The 18,421-nt window shown below is 38.4% G+C and overlaps 2 protein-coding genes across 3 annotated transcripts; both read right to left on the bottom strand.

Moving 5' to 3' along the window:
* Positions 1–3,208: 3,208 nt before the first annotated feature.
* On the bottom strand, positions 3,209–6,108 carry LOC124305292 (arrestin domain-containing protein 3-like). Its single transcript, XM_046764546.1, has 6 exons — positions 5,645–6,108; positions 5,445–5,576; positions 5,134–5,351; positions 4,874–5,047; positions 4,187–4,586; positions 3,209–3,656 (listed from the first exon to the last, which is right to left on the bottom strand). Exons 1-6 carry the CDS (start codon positions 5,751–5,753, stop codon positions 3,454–3,456), a joined length of 1,236 nt encoding a protein of 411 aa, XP_046620502.1. The 5' UTR covers positions 5,754–6,108; the 3' UTR covers positions 3,209–3,453.
* Positions 6,109–13,215: 7,107 nt separating this feature from the next.
* On the bottom strand, positions 13,216–17,729 carry LOC124305298 (arrestin domain-containing protein 17-like). 2 transcript variants are annotated; one of them, XM_046764552.1, is made up of 6 exons: positions 17,592–17,729; positions 17,352–17,471; positions 17,017–17,165; positions 16,741–16,914; positions 14,362–14,758; positions 13,216–14,280 (listed from the first exon to the last, which is right to left on the bottom strand). In XM_046764552.1, exons 1-6 carry the CDS (start codon positions 17,701–17,703, stop codon positions 14,129–14,131), a joined length of 1,104 nt encoding a protein of 367 aa, XP_046620508.1. In that variant the 5' UTR covers positions 17,704–17,729; the 3' UTR covers positions 13,216–14,128. The 2 variants fall into 2 exon arrangements, with proteins under 2 accessions (XP_046620508.1, XP_046620507.1); XM_046764551.1 differs by having other exon boundaries at positions 17,017–17,234.
* Between the last annotated feature and the right edge of the window lie 692 nt (positions 17,730–18,421).

Consider the following 18,421-nt stretch of genomic DNA (forward strand, 5'->3'; position numbering starts at 1 on the left):
CGTATACTCTAAAAAATTCGGAGGCAAATTTTTCGCCGGTAGTGTCTTCAAGTATTCTCGAATTTCTTCAACCCTTATGAAACGATAATTATAGTCGTGACATTTACGCTCATAGTTAGTTTTTTTCATGGTACGTAGATCAAACGTAGAATTCAGCATTGCTACTTTGAATAACTTTGTTACTTTTTATCCTGGCTCATAGGTTTGTGAAATATTTTCATCAGCTTCTCGTCCATTTTGATAGCATTTAATTAGGTTTGTAAACATTGAAGGGAAAGAGAAAAATATCAGTGTACTTCCATCACGGATGATTGGTTTAAAATAATTGAACGACGAGATCCATCTGATGCGCTTGTTTGACGTTATGGAATCTTCAATGCACTCCGCGACTTTTGTTCTTCTTGGACAGCAGAAATACGAAACTACGATTGGATGAATAATAAAACTGCAATTTATAATTATCAAGCAAACGTCATTGATAACGAATTAAATGTAATGGAATTCATCAGTCTCTACATGGGGCATTCATGCCAGGCTTTACCAAATTTCGTCCTTACCATAGTTTTATTACAATATCCCATGTGATTGATTTGCTGTAGATTGAATATCCCACAACACATACAAGTGAACTCATCTTATCGTTAGTGTTCATTAGTTACCAGTTCACAGTTAGTTTCGAACCGTGTGCGAATTGTGAAAGATGCGCAGATTTAACCTTTTGATCACGATGGTATGTTTGAGTCTGTAAGATGTTTATTTGAGTGCGAAAGTGAATCTAAAATAAAAAAAAAAAAACCGAGGATAGTGCCGACGGGAACATAATTTCCAGTGAAACATCTTTTGATACAATTGCTAACCGACTCGAAGATAAAGATGATAGAGAAAAATCGTGCTTCGATATTGAGCAGGGTGCTAATGTGATAATTTACCGGTCTGAGAGGTTCTTCGTAACACATTCGGCAAAAACCGCAGTTGCTCATAGCAACATCCTTGAACAGACTAATAAGCTAAAAATTCAACCATGCAACGTTGAGCTCCAGGATTGAAATGAAATGGAAAGCTTGGAAGCCACGAATCCTGAGTACCTGCTTCGCGAACTTAACGATCACTATCCGCCCGACAAGTTCTTTGACTTTTGCGTAATCGCTAGCGAAGTAGACGTCGAGTTAGTCGGGAATCTCGTTAATCTGTTGAGGAGTTTCGAACTATCCGTGTGTGTTGCTGGAAGCAGATTGGAGGGTGATATTCTTGAGGAACCTGACAATCTCGTTGCTTGTTGTACCAAGATTTTCTTCCTCATCACGGAGCACTTCACCGCAGACAGATTATAAAACGCAACAGTATTCAAAGGATCAATAACAAGTATTGGCCACGACAGAACCAAGAGAACCGGAGGAAAGAGTTATGTAGAAATTTACTCGCTAAGCACGCATCCCTGAATCTGCGAGAGACAACACAGGAGTAAGAAGTATTCTCAAAGTTGTCCAAAAACTCACCGGATTTTTCTCCTGTGAACGAACTCATATGAAATGTTGAGTCGGTGGGTTTTGGGATGATAGATGCAGTCAGCGGCGATGAAAACTGTAGCCACAAATCGTCACTTTTTGCATACTGTGAGCGCGTCAGCCAGACCCAATAAAACATTCGTCAAAGGTTCGGACCGGGTCTGAGATACACGTTACCGTTCAAATTCACAATGCTCCAATGACGACTTTGGAGCAGTTGATTGACTCGGAGTGAACTCCGAAAGTGATGAAGCCATTATCCATGATCTGCCTACAGCTTTAGGATCATCAGCCCGTGTTTATGTAGCGCCAGCGTTACACTGTGCTCAAGAATAGAATCAATCTTAAATGTTGATCGCGTAGCTGATTTCAATAGTTGTAACAAGTAAATCGAACCTCCGGCACCATATTTATCTTCAAGTGAAGTGAAGCGCATCGCTTGGATTACGTTAGGTACCCTCAGCTTTCAACGGATGCACAATACATCGCGTCGACGGTTGAGCCAATAATAAGAGACATTGGAGTCAAGTTCAAGGGTGAAACCGTCCGTAGGTTGAATGTTGAATTGTATAGAAAAACAGTTTCCGTTCAATAATGAATCTAAGAACTGCGATTTGTTGCTGTTCTTAACAGAGTCGGGCAGGCAGCCGACAGTCGACTCAAATGAAATGCTTTCTTTGTAATGTGACCTAGACGAGGTTTTTTTTTCAACTGCGTTACGTGTGGCAGTGAATTATTCGACGACTTTGAATCTCGTTGCGCCGCTAGCTCAAGGATTATATTTTACGTAACAGAGGATTTCATTAGGGATGATTTTTGCTCCAGGCTCATGTTTTGGATGCTCCTATCTCATTGTCACCGTAGTGACCTTCACACCAAAGTACTTGCATTTGGTTCAACCTATCTTGGCCTCGAGCTATCTCCGTGCTGGCAACTCGTAAACAAATACTGGCTCGGTAGTGAACTGGAAGTTAATTTCAGGTTGAAAAATATTTAGACACCTAGCTTAAGGTATCATCGTTTCAATCGTGACAAGCTTTCCGTGTTGAAGACTGACGCTACAAGGAGCGGAATGCTCCGAGAATTCATCTATCGTGGATTAGGTATGTATACTCACGAAGAAATATAGTGAGAATTAAAGAAGTATAAGTGCTTTAGTCAATTTCATCCACGAATTCAGGTGTATATCGATTTCACTTTTCTTTCACCTTGCCTGTACCTATTTGCTGGACGATAAAATGAGTTAAACAAAGTTTAGTGAAGAAGTTACGTGTGTGGCCTCTCGGTACATATGTACTTGTGTGAAATTCGATTTGGCAACTTTTATCCCCTGTGAATTTTTCAATCTGTTGAAATGAAATTTATTTTAGCTAAGCAAATCGTCTCAAGGACTTTGTGAGAACTTTTCAACGCGAAGCGGGACGTGCCCGCACCTTCGTGTACTTACCTGTATGCGCGATAGTTTGGAAAAAAGAATTTATATTTTTTATAACTATTGCAATAGCGTGTTCAATGCTTATAGTACATACATACAAGTACATCGCTGATATACATAGTCTTGAGTTATAATCAATTTTTGAATTTTATAACAATGAACGAGCGTTACTGCTTTAGATAAATGTAAACGTTAAGATGGGGAATTGTTATGAGAATCTATTCCGATGTAAGAAAGATAAATAATCGTGAAAAACGTCTAGAACAACATTGAGGTTTTTATTTATCCTTTGTAATGAATAGATATTAAGAAAAATGTGGAGAACATAAATATATACATACATAAAAACATACGTACGTGCATACAATACACATTAAACGGTACTTCGCAGGAAAATATTGGCTGACAGGTTTCGAAATACCGACCGGACGGGAATTCTTAAGCAATGACGCGTGTAGACGTAAATCGAGTATGTGACGTGTTAGGAAAGCAAACAAGGCTTCGACCCCCGTTCTATGATGCGTCATTGTTCCGGGTTCCAAATTTGAAAACTGGATACAATGGAGCGAAGCTCGTCACCTCCCCATCGCTGTCGGCATCTTCGATACCTACATTTTCCGCCTTCGCACTCTGATCCCCGTCCTCTTTCTCCTTCTTTTTATGCTTTTCTCTCTTCTCCGACGGGTACTCCATCGTTTCTTCGTAAATCGGAGTCGCTGAAAGAACGCAATTCGCTTATATTTTATCCACACACATACAGCAGTCAGCAATCGATGATTCATCGAATCGATCTTTCCAAATATTTTTGAAGACGTGTCTCATCGCTGTTTCACACTGAAATTAGGTCGTTAAATAATCTTCGTGACATGCCTTGATGCTTATCGGATCTGGCTTGGATCCCATCATTATATGTATTTATATTAATAGAATATTTTTTTATCCGTTCATGAAGCTCTGCGGGATGCGAGATTGAGCAGATTCTAGGAACAGCTGATTGAACATCGAGAAAACAGGCTAGTCATAGTCGTAGAAAAAACACTTTCACAGCTAAATTCTCTTCGAGATTGATATACGGATGTGCTTACTATTAGCTAAAGCATGTCGTTTTGTTTACAACACCTAAATCTGTTTATAACATTATCTAGAGCAAAAGAAATTCTTTGCTTTTCTAAAAATTCCGAGTACTATGCTTAGAACCGAATCTGCTAAAGCGAGCTACTTATCGGTATCAGTATCAGAAGCTTACCGACTTCGCCACCGTAGATGTCTTGGTAAGGTTGTGACGCGACTTGCGCGGGTGGCTGATCACCGAGAGGACGAAACTCGGAATGTAGGGTTGGCGGTGACCTAGAGAGAGGAAAAGCAGCCACTGGGATCTGATAGCAGAGCAAGGGCACCGAACCGATCACGATATCGGTCACAGTCTTCATGTTCTTGTGGTACCAGCTCTCAACGCAAGCCTCAACGATCACCTTGTAATCTATGTCTATGATCTTGCAGTACTCCATCCGTGAAGGTGGCAGGGCTGGTACTTTAAGATCAATCGAAGCCTCCTCCTTACCATGGCCATGTTCCAAGTGCAAGTCACACTCGGTTATCACCTCCTTCACCTCCTGAGTCTTCAATTTAGTGTGAAAATTTGTGATCTGGAATCAGTCATTTTAGTCGAGAAGTTATCACGGCGATACCGACACGTCAAATATTCTTTTCGACGTTTCTACAACGAAGCCAAAGCAAGTTTTTGAACACCTAGAAGTTGTCAAAGAAGCGCACTGGTGCGATGAATTTATTTTTAAAACTGATCTACAAACTCCATTTGGTACTACTGTGAAATCTTTAACCTTTGATCGGTTCTATAACACAAATTCATGCCGGCTTTTCACGAGGATAAACATAGAGCTGTTATTCTATGGGGACCATATCCAAAGATTACCTTCTTCAGTTGTACTCGGAGCTTCTTAATTTCAACCCCTGTGTCATTGGTCACCAACGCTTTGACGGGTATAACTTGTCCAGGCACATAACCACGCACTGGAAGAGACAATTTTACCGTCAGAGGCTTGAGGTGGCCCCAGAAGGTTTTAACTTTTTCCTCGTTTACTGGATTCTGAAACAATATAAAGTCTGAAGAAGTACTCACACTCTGAATACTTCTCTCTTTTTTTCCCTCAGGTGTTATCAGAAAAAACTTACCGCCGCGATCGGGTCCTTGTTGAGGTCAAGGAGCGAAACTACAGTGAATGGCACTTTTGTTTTGGACGTCAGTTTTTTCGGCACATCGATCACCCCTTTCACAGAGTATCTAATTCGCCCATACCGGCCTTCGAAACTGTTTGGCAAATGCTTTGGCAAGTCTGACTCAAAGTCGAATACATGCTCTCCAGCGTCGAGTTCATCTTTGAGGTCAAAGCCTGCAACGTAAGATAGACCACCGAATATTACTGTCCTTCGACTTGATTCAGCAGTGATCTATTTTTCAGGTGAATCTATTATTTTACACTTACTGCTGAAAACGATTTCCTCGTGCTTGAAGTAAGTCTCGTCATCGGAGTAGGTGTAAGTGGCCGGACTTCCGTTTATCATGTGTATCTCCGTCCACCGAACTCTTCCATCGCCGCTGTACTTCAATTTTATTCCTAAGAATTTTCACAACGTTATACACAAATTTAAACATATTTCCACATATCGCTCTGATATCACTTACCGCGAATCTTTGTTGGCTTATCCAACGTCAGGCGCAGTTTTCCTCTCACTGTTTGACCCGCAAAGAACACCGGACTGTCTAAAATTATTTTGAACTTTTTCAGTCCCATTTTTACCTCTGATTCAAAAACCGTTGACACCGCTCTCGAATTGTCACTGAGATAAGCGAATCACTTAACTTGTAATCCGCTCAACGCGATGTGTAGTATTTATACGACGGATTCACATCCGGTATACGGTGTTGTTTAGAAAGGTTTTATTATTAGGGATCCTCAAATCATTTGTAATGGAAAACGACCGGCACACAAAGGATGAATTCAAAACGAACGTGGCGGAAGCTCGGAGAATTCCACGAAACTTCCGACTCCTTGACTCGCCAATTCTGAATTTCACGAGGGGAGCGAACTTCGCGGAGCACCACAAGGACCGGCGTTCGGAGTTCAAACTGCTTCGTCGGCGTGGTCAGCGACGTTGGGTTTTCTTTACTCCCACCCATCTGGACGAGGAACTAGACCTCTTTCCAGCTGCTCTAAATCGGTTAACAGGCATCGCATGCTATACTCGTGTATACATGTGGCAATCAATCTCTCAAAGCCACCCGCATACTTGCCAAATTTACGCGTATATATGTGATATACGTATATATATATATATATATATATATATATATATATATATATATATATATATATGCATGCATCCGCATTCACGTCTGCATGAATTCTGCCGAGTTTCGTCGCGTCGCCTCAAGCCAACCGCCTTAAACGCAGATGTTTGGATCTCGCTGCTCCATCAAATAACTCAAGCATTCTGTTTTTTTTTTTTGCACACCGTTTAAACGGATTCATTCTGTAAGTGGTCTACCATCATCCTAAAATACCTACTAGAAAAATGGTACAAACTATCAGATGTACCTATACATGAATTGACAGTTGTCGATGCGACGATAAAAATGGATATCAACATTTTTTTATCACTTGTGTGTTGTAACCTGAATATCGAATAGTTAGACCAATGTAAGGTCCAATGGACAAGTCAGATTTGTACGTCAAAAGAATGTCTCTTATTAGTAATTCTCATCCTTCTGTCTTTGCTAACTCATGTGAGAACTTTATTTCAGCCCGACGGGTGTACAAGCATTTAAATAATCCCACACGTGTCTATCTCTATGTGTGGGTATTAGCTCATTCTACTAGTGATTTACATTTCGAAGATAAGTGACTTCAGTGGAGGAATCGTTTGGTATCTCGCATCCACGAAGTCATTATTTGTCTGGTAAGTGCAGATTTTATGGATATTTATTACAAGAAACTTTACTGCCATAACATTCAAGGCAAAACATATTTAGAAGCGACGTGACGTTTTCTGCGGAGTTTTTTTTTTCGTACCGCATCAGTAACATCAAAGAATTGAAATTCGTTGCTTCATATGCATGGATTCTTTTCGAGGGGTCGATTTCGACGTAGCAAATATCTTCAAATATCGAAGTCCACGTATCTTAACCCTTTAAGTGGCACCCTTCTCGTTTTTCTTCTATCTATCATTTTTCTCATACTCCACGCAAAATCCTTAATTTACTTGCCTTTTCAGGTAAAAAAAAAAATGCTTAAAATTCGGAACGATTAGGATGTTTTGGAATGTAATTCATTGGCGGAGAAATTTGATAATAAGCGTATACTAAAAACGCTTAGAATACATTGGTTGAACAAACAGAGATCATCTCAGAATGGCCATTAGATTTACAAAATTCAATGCATAGCGGCACCCTCTTAAACCTGCTCAGCGTTTCTTTCTAAAAAAAAAAAAAAAAAAAAAAATGGAACCACCGTAAGTTCTCGGCTTGCTTGGATTGAGTTTTACTACCCATGATTTTCACTGTACCGATAATTGTTAACAACGTTTAGTTCGTATTTACGACGACGCCTTTATCGTAGGTTTAACTTAAACCCTCAACATTACGGCTTGGCGTGAGAAATTCAGCGGTAATCCGGACTTCTCAACTAGAAATCCCATATAGCTTTACTAGGACATACTTTGAAAACTATGTATTCTAAAAACTATGTACCAGTTACATATACGTGTTTTCTTGTATCGCGATCGTACGTCACATGCATATACATAGGTTGTTAAAATATTCGTATAGATTTAGTTTATTTATGTGCCTGCTCCCAATTGTTTTCACTGATATTAGAAACCAGCACGCTGATTTAAGCGTTGAACCATCCCATGCCGTTTTAATGACGTTTATTTGTAGGTATTGATACGTTCACAGTTATGGTCGTTCAATAATGTATCGCTAAGAATAGTATCATTTTTTATAAATCTTCATCTATGCGAGTGCGACCACGAAAGACGTACACTTATAGCAATAAGCTACTCACGCGTGTACTCACGTCTACGGTGTTACGAAATGCCCTTGGTTAATGTTATGCGAATTATTTTTCAAGCGCCCCTTTGATGTTTCGCGGTGCAAGAAATTTTAAAATAATAAACTTTGGTATCCTGTATAGGAGAGCCGTAGAGTACGGTGATAGGTACTCCCATCAAACCTCGTTTAATAAGGCAAAAAACGTCTCGTGGTTAACGATCTTCTCTTCCCTGACACACGCGCACGCATATATTTATATATCTAAAGGAGGAATTCAATGCATTTTCATCTAGAGTCGGATCATCGCCATTTCCAATTTTGTTGTAATTTCAGCCTACAGCGATACTCTCAAATGCAATGGCTCGTATTTTGCTTTTCGATTCTTGATATCATTCGTTGTGCCGAAGTTGGAACCGATAAACTTTAAATTTACAAAGAATTCTATGAAAAATTACGACGGTTTTGAGGTATAGACGATAGTCGTTAGTAGTAAAATGGCTAGGTATGAGAATTTTAGAAAAAACACAAGAGGTTATGTGATTCGAAAAAAAAAAAACAGAAAACAATTGTCTGTAGAAAAGCTATGAAATGTAGTGTTTAAAGTAAAGAAGAAAAGTGAAGAATCACATACCTCAAAATATGGATAAATTTATTTGATTTATACATACTTTTACGTTGGAATTTGACAGGCAGTTACAAATTAGCCACATTACGTAACAAACGTCGTTGCTATAAATAGTTTGTTGTCATTAAAATCTTGAACGATTTTAAGGTCATATGCCAGTTTTTTAATTATTCTGATAATAATCCACGTCAATTTCATCCATGTCATTTATTGGAAGGTCCAATAAGTCTGGATATCATATGTAATGTATTTTGCATTTTCAATCTGAAAGAATCAAGGTCTTGATGTACCAACAAATTGGCTTGTCTTCGATCCACTATCGTAGTTAAATCAATCCATTACTTTATTCGCTTCAACTGAAATAACATTTATTTTAACCATCATAACTATCAAAATTCCGAAAGAATTTACAGAATGTGTTACAATGAAATGTTGAATGTGAGTTAAATTTTCAACACATTTGCTTAGTCAGAGGTTTTACATCATGCGCGATGAATCAACGTAAATTTTTAAGTGGATGTTCCGGAACATTGAAAAATATTCGGATCAACATATTTGTCTCAACAGTGGAATTAAAGCGAATTGAGCTCAATTGATAAAATTTTTATCATCACCCACGCTACGCTCATAATATTTTTAGTTTTTTGTTACCGAGTAGCCTGAACTTATACGATTAATAGAAAAAGACAATGCTTGATGCAAGAACATGAGGAATTCATGTAACCATCTTTAGAGAGAAATTTCATTTGTTACAGTAACTAGAAAAATTCGATAAAACAGGTATCGTTAAAAAAACTGTTTGAACATTGTTGGAATTACGAAAAACGAGGTACGTCTAACCATTTTGCGCTATCGTCGATCCTTTTTTGGTAATTGCAACGCAAAATCAGTTTGTTCGGTTTACTCTACTTTGTTAGTTAAACGAGGCTTTAACGTCAATTTATTGTTGCACGAGCATTAAATTTTCGCAACAGTTAGAAGAAAAAATAGCAGCAGTGATCGTGATGAGAAAGAATAGTAACGGATACTAGACTTTCCGGTAACAGCTAGAAAACTAATTTTCATTTTCTACCTAGAACTATATTATTCGATTGCGGTAAAAAAATGGAAACAATTAAGGATTGAGCGGTAACCGGAACAAAGAATTTCTCTCAGTGTTGAAATGCTACTGCCTCAAGAAAGGATTCGTATTATAAAAATATAATTAACAATCAAATCCACACCACGCCGCTGCGAGAAAATCAACGTCATTGAATTAATGCGAATTACACGTATTCAGTGTCATGTAGATTTAAAGATCGTAATGGTGAGGTGTTGAGGGGTTGAACGGATCAGCGGTACTTGAGCAACTATATTTCAATTTTCAAGGCAGATTTATCGTCTCTTTGACAGCAGTCCTTCGAGACTACTTAGAAAATTAAATTTATCGGCTGCGGTTAGTGTTTGAAGAAGAACACGTGTACACGACGTTTGTATAGTAAACGATCTTGAGTTTTATCTGTGAGGTGTTGAGACGCGTACTCCAAATTCCAAGCCTCTTTTAATGAAACCTCGTTAAAAGATGTAACCCACATTACGGAGAAAAGCATTCATGAAACAACTTTGGAAATTGCAATTCTACCATAATTCGCAATGATGTTCATTCGTACGTTTTCATGACATATTATGTCAAAAGTTATTCAGTTAATCATTCGAATACTGTCTTACCGGATATCCTTTCATTGGGTCGGGAAGTTCTCAAAGTTACAAACTTGGTTTCAAAGACAATCGTATTGCACTCGAATAGGTTTTACGATTAGATCAATTTTGCACCAGTGTATCAATGTGGAATATTTAGGGCTTGAATAGTTTAACCATAATCTCCATAATTAATAATGGATTTGAGAATCGACCGTCACGAATACGAATTCGGACGAATAATTCTTTCTAAAAGTTTTATCAGTAAATTGAGAGGCTTAAATATATATACGTGTGTGCATCGATACCCGTCGTACTATCATAGTCTCCTAAGACTTGGCCATCAATTTTCCTTATACCGTTTATCGTAAGTGATAAGCTTGTTGGTCCAGATTAACCTTGAACTTGACCAACCTCACGGCGATTTATCGCGACTGGTGATCCATTTGCCTGTCATTAATATTATAATATTCTCGTCGAAACCGACTGCAACTGATTACTTATCTCGTAGAAATCGTTTCAAGATAAGAATTTTGACACGATGTGTTGGATTGCAGAATGAGAAAAGGGACCGCTGATATAAGGAAGTGAGAATTTTCTTTTTCACTCGCAATCACAAATTCCTGCCGCGTTAAATTGTTCAGCCGTTGAGTTGATGAGGGACCTAACTACGCAGAATGCTTCAAGGAGAAAAAATTACGTGACTTATACCAAGGTTTATTTACGTAAATTGGTTTGAAGAAAAAAAAAAAATTATCGGAAGATTATTCACCGTCTAATCGCTTCACGACGGAGTAATAGTCGGGTTGAATATCCTGGTGAAACATTACGATACCCACATGTTTTTAAAACCGCTATAAACATTATTGTGATTAATAAACAGAGTTTCCTGTCGAGCGACGATCTCTCTACGAAGATCGAAAAAATACCTCGTTCTACACTCCGTGCACTTTTATACACTCTGCTTGGACCCTTCTATTTAAAGGACAAAACTGCAGTACGTACAAGTTTTATTTTACATTCCTCGCGGAGTGAGAAGCAGGTAAAATAAACATTGGAATGCACAACGCGTTGCTTCAAGCTTCATCAGATATGCAATGTTTGGTTTATTCTGACGCATGATTATTTTCGGGCCTGTCTCAACTTTATTTTTCATTTTTTATCGATCCTTCTTCAACACGTGGAAGGGATGACCCCTTTTCTCTCGATCCTTTTTGACACAAGAGGGAAAAACATGCCTCTATTTACTCAAAGATCGCATTACAGAATCGTTGCTTTTGGGGTGGGTCGGAGAGTCGGTTTATTTATAGTCTCATCAAAGCCGAATGATTTCAACTGTCAGATAAACGCCTGTGCATATTAATAATATGCGGCTCTTGCGACCTCTCTTCCATATTCCATATTGCTGAAGCTTATATGCGCCTCCCAATGTTTAGTCTTCCAGTCCTGAAATACGTGCGCATTTCAGAATAACAACGCATTTCAAATATCGTCTACATCCGTCGGTGATTGGGATACTACGTGATACTGGCTGAAAGCAATTTCTTCGGGCAGGTTGTCAATGGTCCGGTTAAGAATGGCTGTTTTTAGCCCAACAGATAGACGAGAAAAGCTTCAAGGTCATCCAGAAGTAGATCCCATAAGTAGTGCGCAAAACACGTGATTTACGCATGCGTTGCACGTACCATTGTTCCTAACCGCGTGCGTGAAATTCGATTTTTCGCACTAGTGCGGAAGCGTACCATTTTGCGCACTGATTCGGGTGCGCAAAATTGGATTTTGCGCACTCAGCCAGGAAAAGTAGCACGCGCAACACGTCGGTATCGATGTCTCTTGCAGTCGTGCGTGTGTCGTTAACAATATAAAAAAAAGTTATGAATTAATGCGGAGTGTTTTAAAGAGCCTTCTTAGTCTCCATTTTGCGCGGGGAAAGGCGAATGGTGTGCTGGGGTAGCTCAGGCAAGTGGGAATATTTTTCTTCTGGCTTTTAATTAGTCTGGTCATTAATTAAACAGAGCTCTCCTTCGGGTTGCCGTTGCAGACTGCTTTTCTACACTTGAGGAATTTTAATTTTACCAACGTGTAAATACACGTTGCCCAAACTTATTATACCACAACAGGTATAGCAACCGCGTTTCCTCATGCGCGAATATTGCTTTCGTATTTTTTCGCTTCGGTTAGGTACTTTGCTCATTGCGTTTACCTTTCGAACGTGACTACAAGAGGTTTACGCACAGCTTTTCGTTTTTTCTTTTTTTTTACGCACTTTCCATTTCCCAAATATTATAAGAGTCATGTTCGCTCTTAATTTCTGCATCAACGAGTTACCCTCCAACCTCTCAGATTTTATATTAAATTTTACTACAGAGATAGCACTCATCGTCAAAATTTTGTTTCATAAAAAACAAAATATCTACTACAGAACATTATTCGACAGTTTTTCAGATTCACAACTCATCTTCTCATCGAGGCAGATATGAACGCGCTGGCTTATTCCAACCCGAGAAATTTCACAATCAAGGTTCTTTTCGGATATAAAGACTAAATAATCTCGAAAACTGTATTTTTCCAACCAGTGCATCAGAGCACGTAGGCAATATTTTGAGAAATATCAGTCCAACTTGAAATTTGCTGTTGTATAGTTCGAGTAACTCGTCAAACTTTTTTCACTAAACTCAGATGATGCTCAGATGAGCTCAGAAATCGTTTTGAAACTTATTCTCCCTTCCTAATGATTTTTCACTGTGTATTAATGTTGTCTGTAACGGAATATTCATCTAGACTGTAACTGTAAGCAAAAATTAAAAAAAAATCCGGATACTTGCAGCAATTCCACAAAAAGGATTGATATCGCATAATCACAAAGAAATAAGAAAATATTCATTATTTATTCAACGGTTAATATAAAAATTTCGGATGAAATACAATTTCCAAACAACAAGTAGATTGGTTTTCATTTTCCGGATGCTTAACTAAGGAAAGAAATAAATCCGATTCGCATTATGCGTCCACTATATTCCTAGCAGTACTTGTACATCTCAGACATCATATCGCGTGTCTAATGGTATAAACACGTATTCGCCAAAAATTTTCAATTCAGACCGAAAAAGATATTTGACAGGAAAAAAAGATATTAGTAAGTAATTGTGTATTTTTATCGTCATTAAACTCTTAATATATTAAACTTTCTGACTTCAGATTCATATTTTTTGAAAATCGATTAGTAGGGAATTCAACAAAGTTGATTACCATTTGATGTGGCCCATGTGTAAGATGATCAAGTAAGTGTATTAATTTCTGTCAAAACTTCCCGTTTCAAGCAGTTTATTAACAGTCCGACGGAAAACTTAAACATCATTTAAAATCCATCACGTCTGAATCTAAACAGCGAGAGTGTAATAAATTTAAAATTGAGGAAGTAAAGATAACTAAACAATTATGTTATGTTGGATCAAAAGAAATTAAAAAAACGACGTTACGATCTATAGTGTACATTATTCCCGATAAAATTCGATTCTTCGTGATATTTGACCAAAAATCATTAACATTCCTGCTAATCTGACTATTTGATGGTTCGTAGATAAATTCCAGTGACGAATATCGAGAGTTCCCAATTTTTTAGAGACGGCTTCATTGAAAGATTGTCCTGGACATTCGATAGTACGTAGATTTTCTCTCTGTCTAGAGATCATGACTAAGAGTTTCAAAAGTGGAACGTGTCCAAAACCGTCTATTAGTCCAAATTAGACTTATCAAACTTCTGTTTGAGGGTCTTCATTGAATTATCGTACATTACACTAATTGCTCAGAAATAACTATCCCACAGTTTGCACTCTTGCGGTTTCGAATCTGTACACAGGATACAAAGGTGAAAATTCCCTGGCCTCCGCATTGCCGTTCGAAGCTTCTTGCGATCCTTCTCTATTGAGACTTCCGTGTCTGGTACTTTCTTCGTAGGACGGCGGAGCTGAAACAAGACGAGCGATTGATGAATTCGGTTGAAAGTTAGGTGGATCTTCTAACATGACTGTTTGACTTTTACACTCACGCAAATCACCGTATTCTACCGATGGAGGAAAAATGACAGTGTAAGGTGGCGGTTGAATATTCGATAATTGATTGTACGGTGGTGAGAGGCCAGGCACATCGCACAATGTCTGGTTACCAGAGATCGGCATCTCGTAGGCCATCAGTGGAATATTTCCTATTATAACTTCGATTGGAAGTTTGAGACTTCTGTGACAACCGCTGACCTTAGCTTTTACGTTTAGCTGGTACCTCAGATCGATTATGCTGCAGAACTGGAGAAAAGAGGGTGGCAACGCTGGTACCTGAAAATTTAGGTGTAACTCTTTGTTGCCGATACCATCTTCGACGGGGTACTCATTTTTGAAGACGAACACCTTCATGGGACTTGATTTCCTGATCGCGTGAAAGACCACCTTCTGTAAATACGATACTTAAACACTCTCCAGTTACGGGAAACGAAATGCCTATCCACACGGTACATTCACCTTTAATGGACATGTGTGCCATGGACATCCATGGTGGATATGCAATATCTCTACTGGATATCCATTTCAAACGAAAGGAAGTACAATAGGCCTCTGTTAAAGGTCCAAATACCCGTTTGTAGTACATCTAGCAGAACTCTAATAGATATCCACAACATAGATCATCATCAGAGATATCATGGATTTGGCGGAAAAGAAGTTAACACTTTTAGTCGACGTTATTTCTGAAACATTGACTCCTTTTTATGTACCATGAAATGAATTAGAAATTATCACATCCACATTTTGTTTTGCCTCAGGTAAAAAGTCCAAGTCCTTGGCAAAATAGACGACTACTCAAGGACGACCAAATATTTAAATACCGGATGAAATCCGGACTAAACGAACTGTTCGAATTGCTCGGGGTTTCTACAATTTAGAGCTTTCCTTGGCGTCGAGAGATGATGGCAACCATTCGCCGTCTGGTGGTTGTCTATGGTACCTCTACTTACGTGTATGGATATTCACAGACAACCAATCGATACACATGACCGGCTTTAACCTGACCGTCGATATTGTGGATTTTTGTAGATGTCTATTAGAGATCCACTATGGATATGGATGATTTATGGAGCTGTGGATCCCGTATGGACCTCTAATAGTTGCGAGTATTCCGTGTGGGTATTAGAACCGATAAAGAACCTCTAAGATTACAGTCCCTCGCATTAACTTTCTTACGAATTGCTTATATTTCAATTGTAAATATTGATGTAAGCATTATTGAGTGATAACGAATTTGTCTTGAATGCCAACTTGCTACATCAAATGTCGGTTATCAGGTAGTAGAGCTTATTTACAAAAATGTCCAAAGCATCTAATACGATCCGTATTGTTTTGGTAAAAAGAAGTCAAATTGAATGTCGATGAAAATCAATTCAGCATCATAAATTGTCATTGAAAAAGAAAAAAGTGTCATTTGAACATCAAGCTAATGCTAAAGTATTTTCTTTGATTAGGTCTAATAGGCACACCTACCTACATTAACTACCGCGTTGATAAGATTTTGATCTATTGATTATTAGAGTTGTTATCGTGCCGCAAATTGTCTTGAAGTTGGCACTTTGTGCTGATTATTATTATGCACTTCACAATTTATCGTCATGAATAGTGAAGTGATAACGGTAGGTAGATGTAGTTTTATTAGTTCTTCGTATTATCACAATGTCAGCTTATGTTTCATTATTTCAATATGCGACCGTCAAGAACGTTTCGTTAAGAAAACTTTGCACTGTCAAACAATGTACAACTTGCAATTACAACGAATATATCAAGAGCAGGAATATATCCCACATATGACTGAAATGCATGTGAAATTGAAGAAGTTAATTAGTTTGCTCTGGATGTATGTCTAATATATATTATACGAAAATGTTCCGACCAAGTATTTTTGAATATACATTTTTTCAAATCTTATAGGTATACTTTACAAAATCTCAAAAAATGTATCAAAAGTTACTTAAAGCTCAGGGGACCCTATTTCATCTTTAGAAAGTATTATTGGTTGGTTTGCAGACGAGAATACCAAATTACTATCTACCGTTAATGCTTTTACTCGGTTCTAGTTACCAAAAACTAAAAATTCTTTCCATTCGAAGATGTCGTATAAAATACCGTTTCTTTTTGCACGTATCTTTTGACGATCCAGTTACGTTTCTTAACTGCAGAATTTATTTTTGATCAGTATTATCATCAATTTCACACACGTAGAAATCATTTCTTCACTTAAGTGAAAAGGATTAACGATTATGCAAGGTTTATGTTGACATCAGTGCGGGATTTGATTCGACTTAAGTAATGACAAATGATTGTTTTGATGTATCAAGCGTTGCAATAATCCAGCATGTCAGATGATAAAAAAGAAAATGTAAACTCACCTGTTTCAAAGTAGCCTCCAAACTCTTCACCAGGACTTCGGATTCGTTGCTCAGTAATACTTTCATTGGTATTACCTGTCCAGGAACGAAGCCACGGACGGGAATGTTAACCGACATGTTCAGAGGCTTCGAGTGTCCCCAAAAAGTCTTGCTGCTCCGCTCTTCTACTGGCATCTGATTCAACCGAAGAACAGAGAAAAAATAGAAATTATCAATTGGAATTGGAGCAACATAGTAACCGAAAGCTTTTCCAGTAAGTCCTTTATCCGTGCTTACCGCTGCGAGGGAACATCGATTCAGGTCAAATATTGACACAATTGTCAGTGACTGTTTCGCGACGTAGTCGTTCTTCAAAGGGCGGTCGATTATGGCTTTGACAGAGTAGCTGATGCGTCCAAAGTGTCCCTCGAAGCTAGATGGGAGATCTGGAGGCAGTTGACAGTTGAACTCAAAGACATGTCTACCTTCCGTTAGCTTGTACTCATCTGTCTCATCTGCACGGGCCAAGAATTTTTTTTTTCGTATCTCAAGATCAGGAGTCTCGATGCGGAGTTGATTATCTTCAGATTACTGATATGATATTTCTTTTTTTTTTTTTTTACGGTACTCACTTCCGCAAACTAGTTGATATTGCATCAAGTATATTTCTAGATTCGAGTGCGACACCATCGTTGTACCCCACCCTTCGTTCCAGTGCACATATCCTTTGCCGAAGTATTTCAAATACAGTCCTGAAAACGGAATACAAAAAACGAAGAGAGCTTACACGATGTTTGCGACATACTTTTACACGCGGCGTAATTCAGAACGTGGATAATTCGAAATTGTTTATTTTTACAATTTTACGATACCTTTTATCTTCTTTGGTTTTTTCAGTTCGACAATTAGCTTTCCCGTCATACTTTGTCCCGCATAATATACGGGACTGTTTAAAACAATTTCAAAACGATCCTTTAACCCCATTACGTTTATTACAGCTGATCACCTACAGTTTTGGATACTGAGACTAATATCTTGATATTACCGACATTTATATCAGCCGCGAGGGAGATAAGTGCAGATAACTTATCTTGTAAGAGATCTGTAACTCAAATCATCAAGTGACGAATGGCTAATAGCTGATACGATACAGAAATGCGTATCTTATGCAAAGTACTGATAAATTGAACGATAAATTTTATTCGCTTGGAGTACGCTTTGCATTTCGTGATCCTTTGGAATTACACATGCCAAAAAATAGATTTTTCAAACAAAAGTTTATTTTTGTGAAATTACAAACGCACAAGAAGAAACAGTCAAGAACTTGCGACGTGCCGATTACTTCCGATGTCCGTTTGGCGTTAAAATGACGAGTATAGCTACGCGGGTAAATTTTTATTCCAAAAGCGAATCGCAGGGTCAGCAAATTCGACGAAAGTTGGAGAGGTCGATGGAGAAGCGTGGTTCAGTGATGGGGACGAGAAGAGCCCCGCCATTTACAGCGTTAATCACAAGCCTGTGGCAGAACTCGGATAAGAAAGGTTCTGAAAGACATTTCACACTATTCTAGATTCCAGGCTTGGGATCCGAGCCCACTAGATTCTAGATCTTAGATTGGGGATTCGGTCTTCGGAAAGAGAGAAGATAGAGTGTGCGAGAGAGAAAGAGAGAGAGGGAGAGAGAGATAGATGGATAAATGCAC

The sequence above is a fragment of the Neodiprion virginianus genome, chromosome 5 (genome assembly GCF_021901495.1).
Source record: "Neodiprion virginianus isolate iyNeoVirg1 chromosome 5, iyNeoVirg1.1, whole genome shotgun sequence".
In the NCBI taxonomy this organism is placed as follows: Eukaryota; Metazoa; Arthropoda; class Insecta; order Hymenoptera; family Diprionidae; genus Neodiprion; species Neodiprion virginianus.

Excerpts from the sequence above, each read along its gene's own strand:
- LOC124305292 (XM_046764546.1), bottom strand. The coding sequence starts at position 5,753 with ATGGGACTGAAAAAGTTCAAAATAATTTTAGACAGTCCGGTGTTCTTT. Across the intron at positions 5,577-5,644 it reads TAAGCCAACAAAGATTCGCG|GAATAAAATTGAAGTACAGC; the intron begins GTAAGTGATATC and ends GAAAATTCTTAG. Across the intron at positions 3,657-4,186 it reads CATCTACGGTGGCGAAGTCG|CGACTCCGATTTACGAAGAA; the intron begins GTAAGCTTCTGA and ends GCGTTCTTTCAG.
- LOC124305298 (XM_046764551.1), bottom strand. The coding sequence starts at position 17,703 with ATGGGGTTAAAGGATCGTTTTGAAATTGTTTTAAACAGTCCCGTATAT. Across the intron at positions 17,235-17,351 it reads ATATCAACTAGTTTGCGGAA|ATGAGACAGATGAGTACAAG; the intron begins GTGAGTACCGTA and ends TGGCCCGTGCAG. Across the intron at positions 14,759-16,740 it reads TGGAGGCTACTTTGAAACAG|AAGGTGGTCTTTCACGCGAT; the intron begins GTGAGTTTACAT and ends TCGTATTTACAG.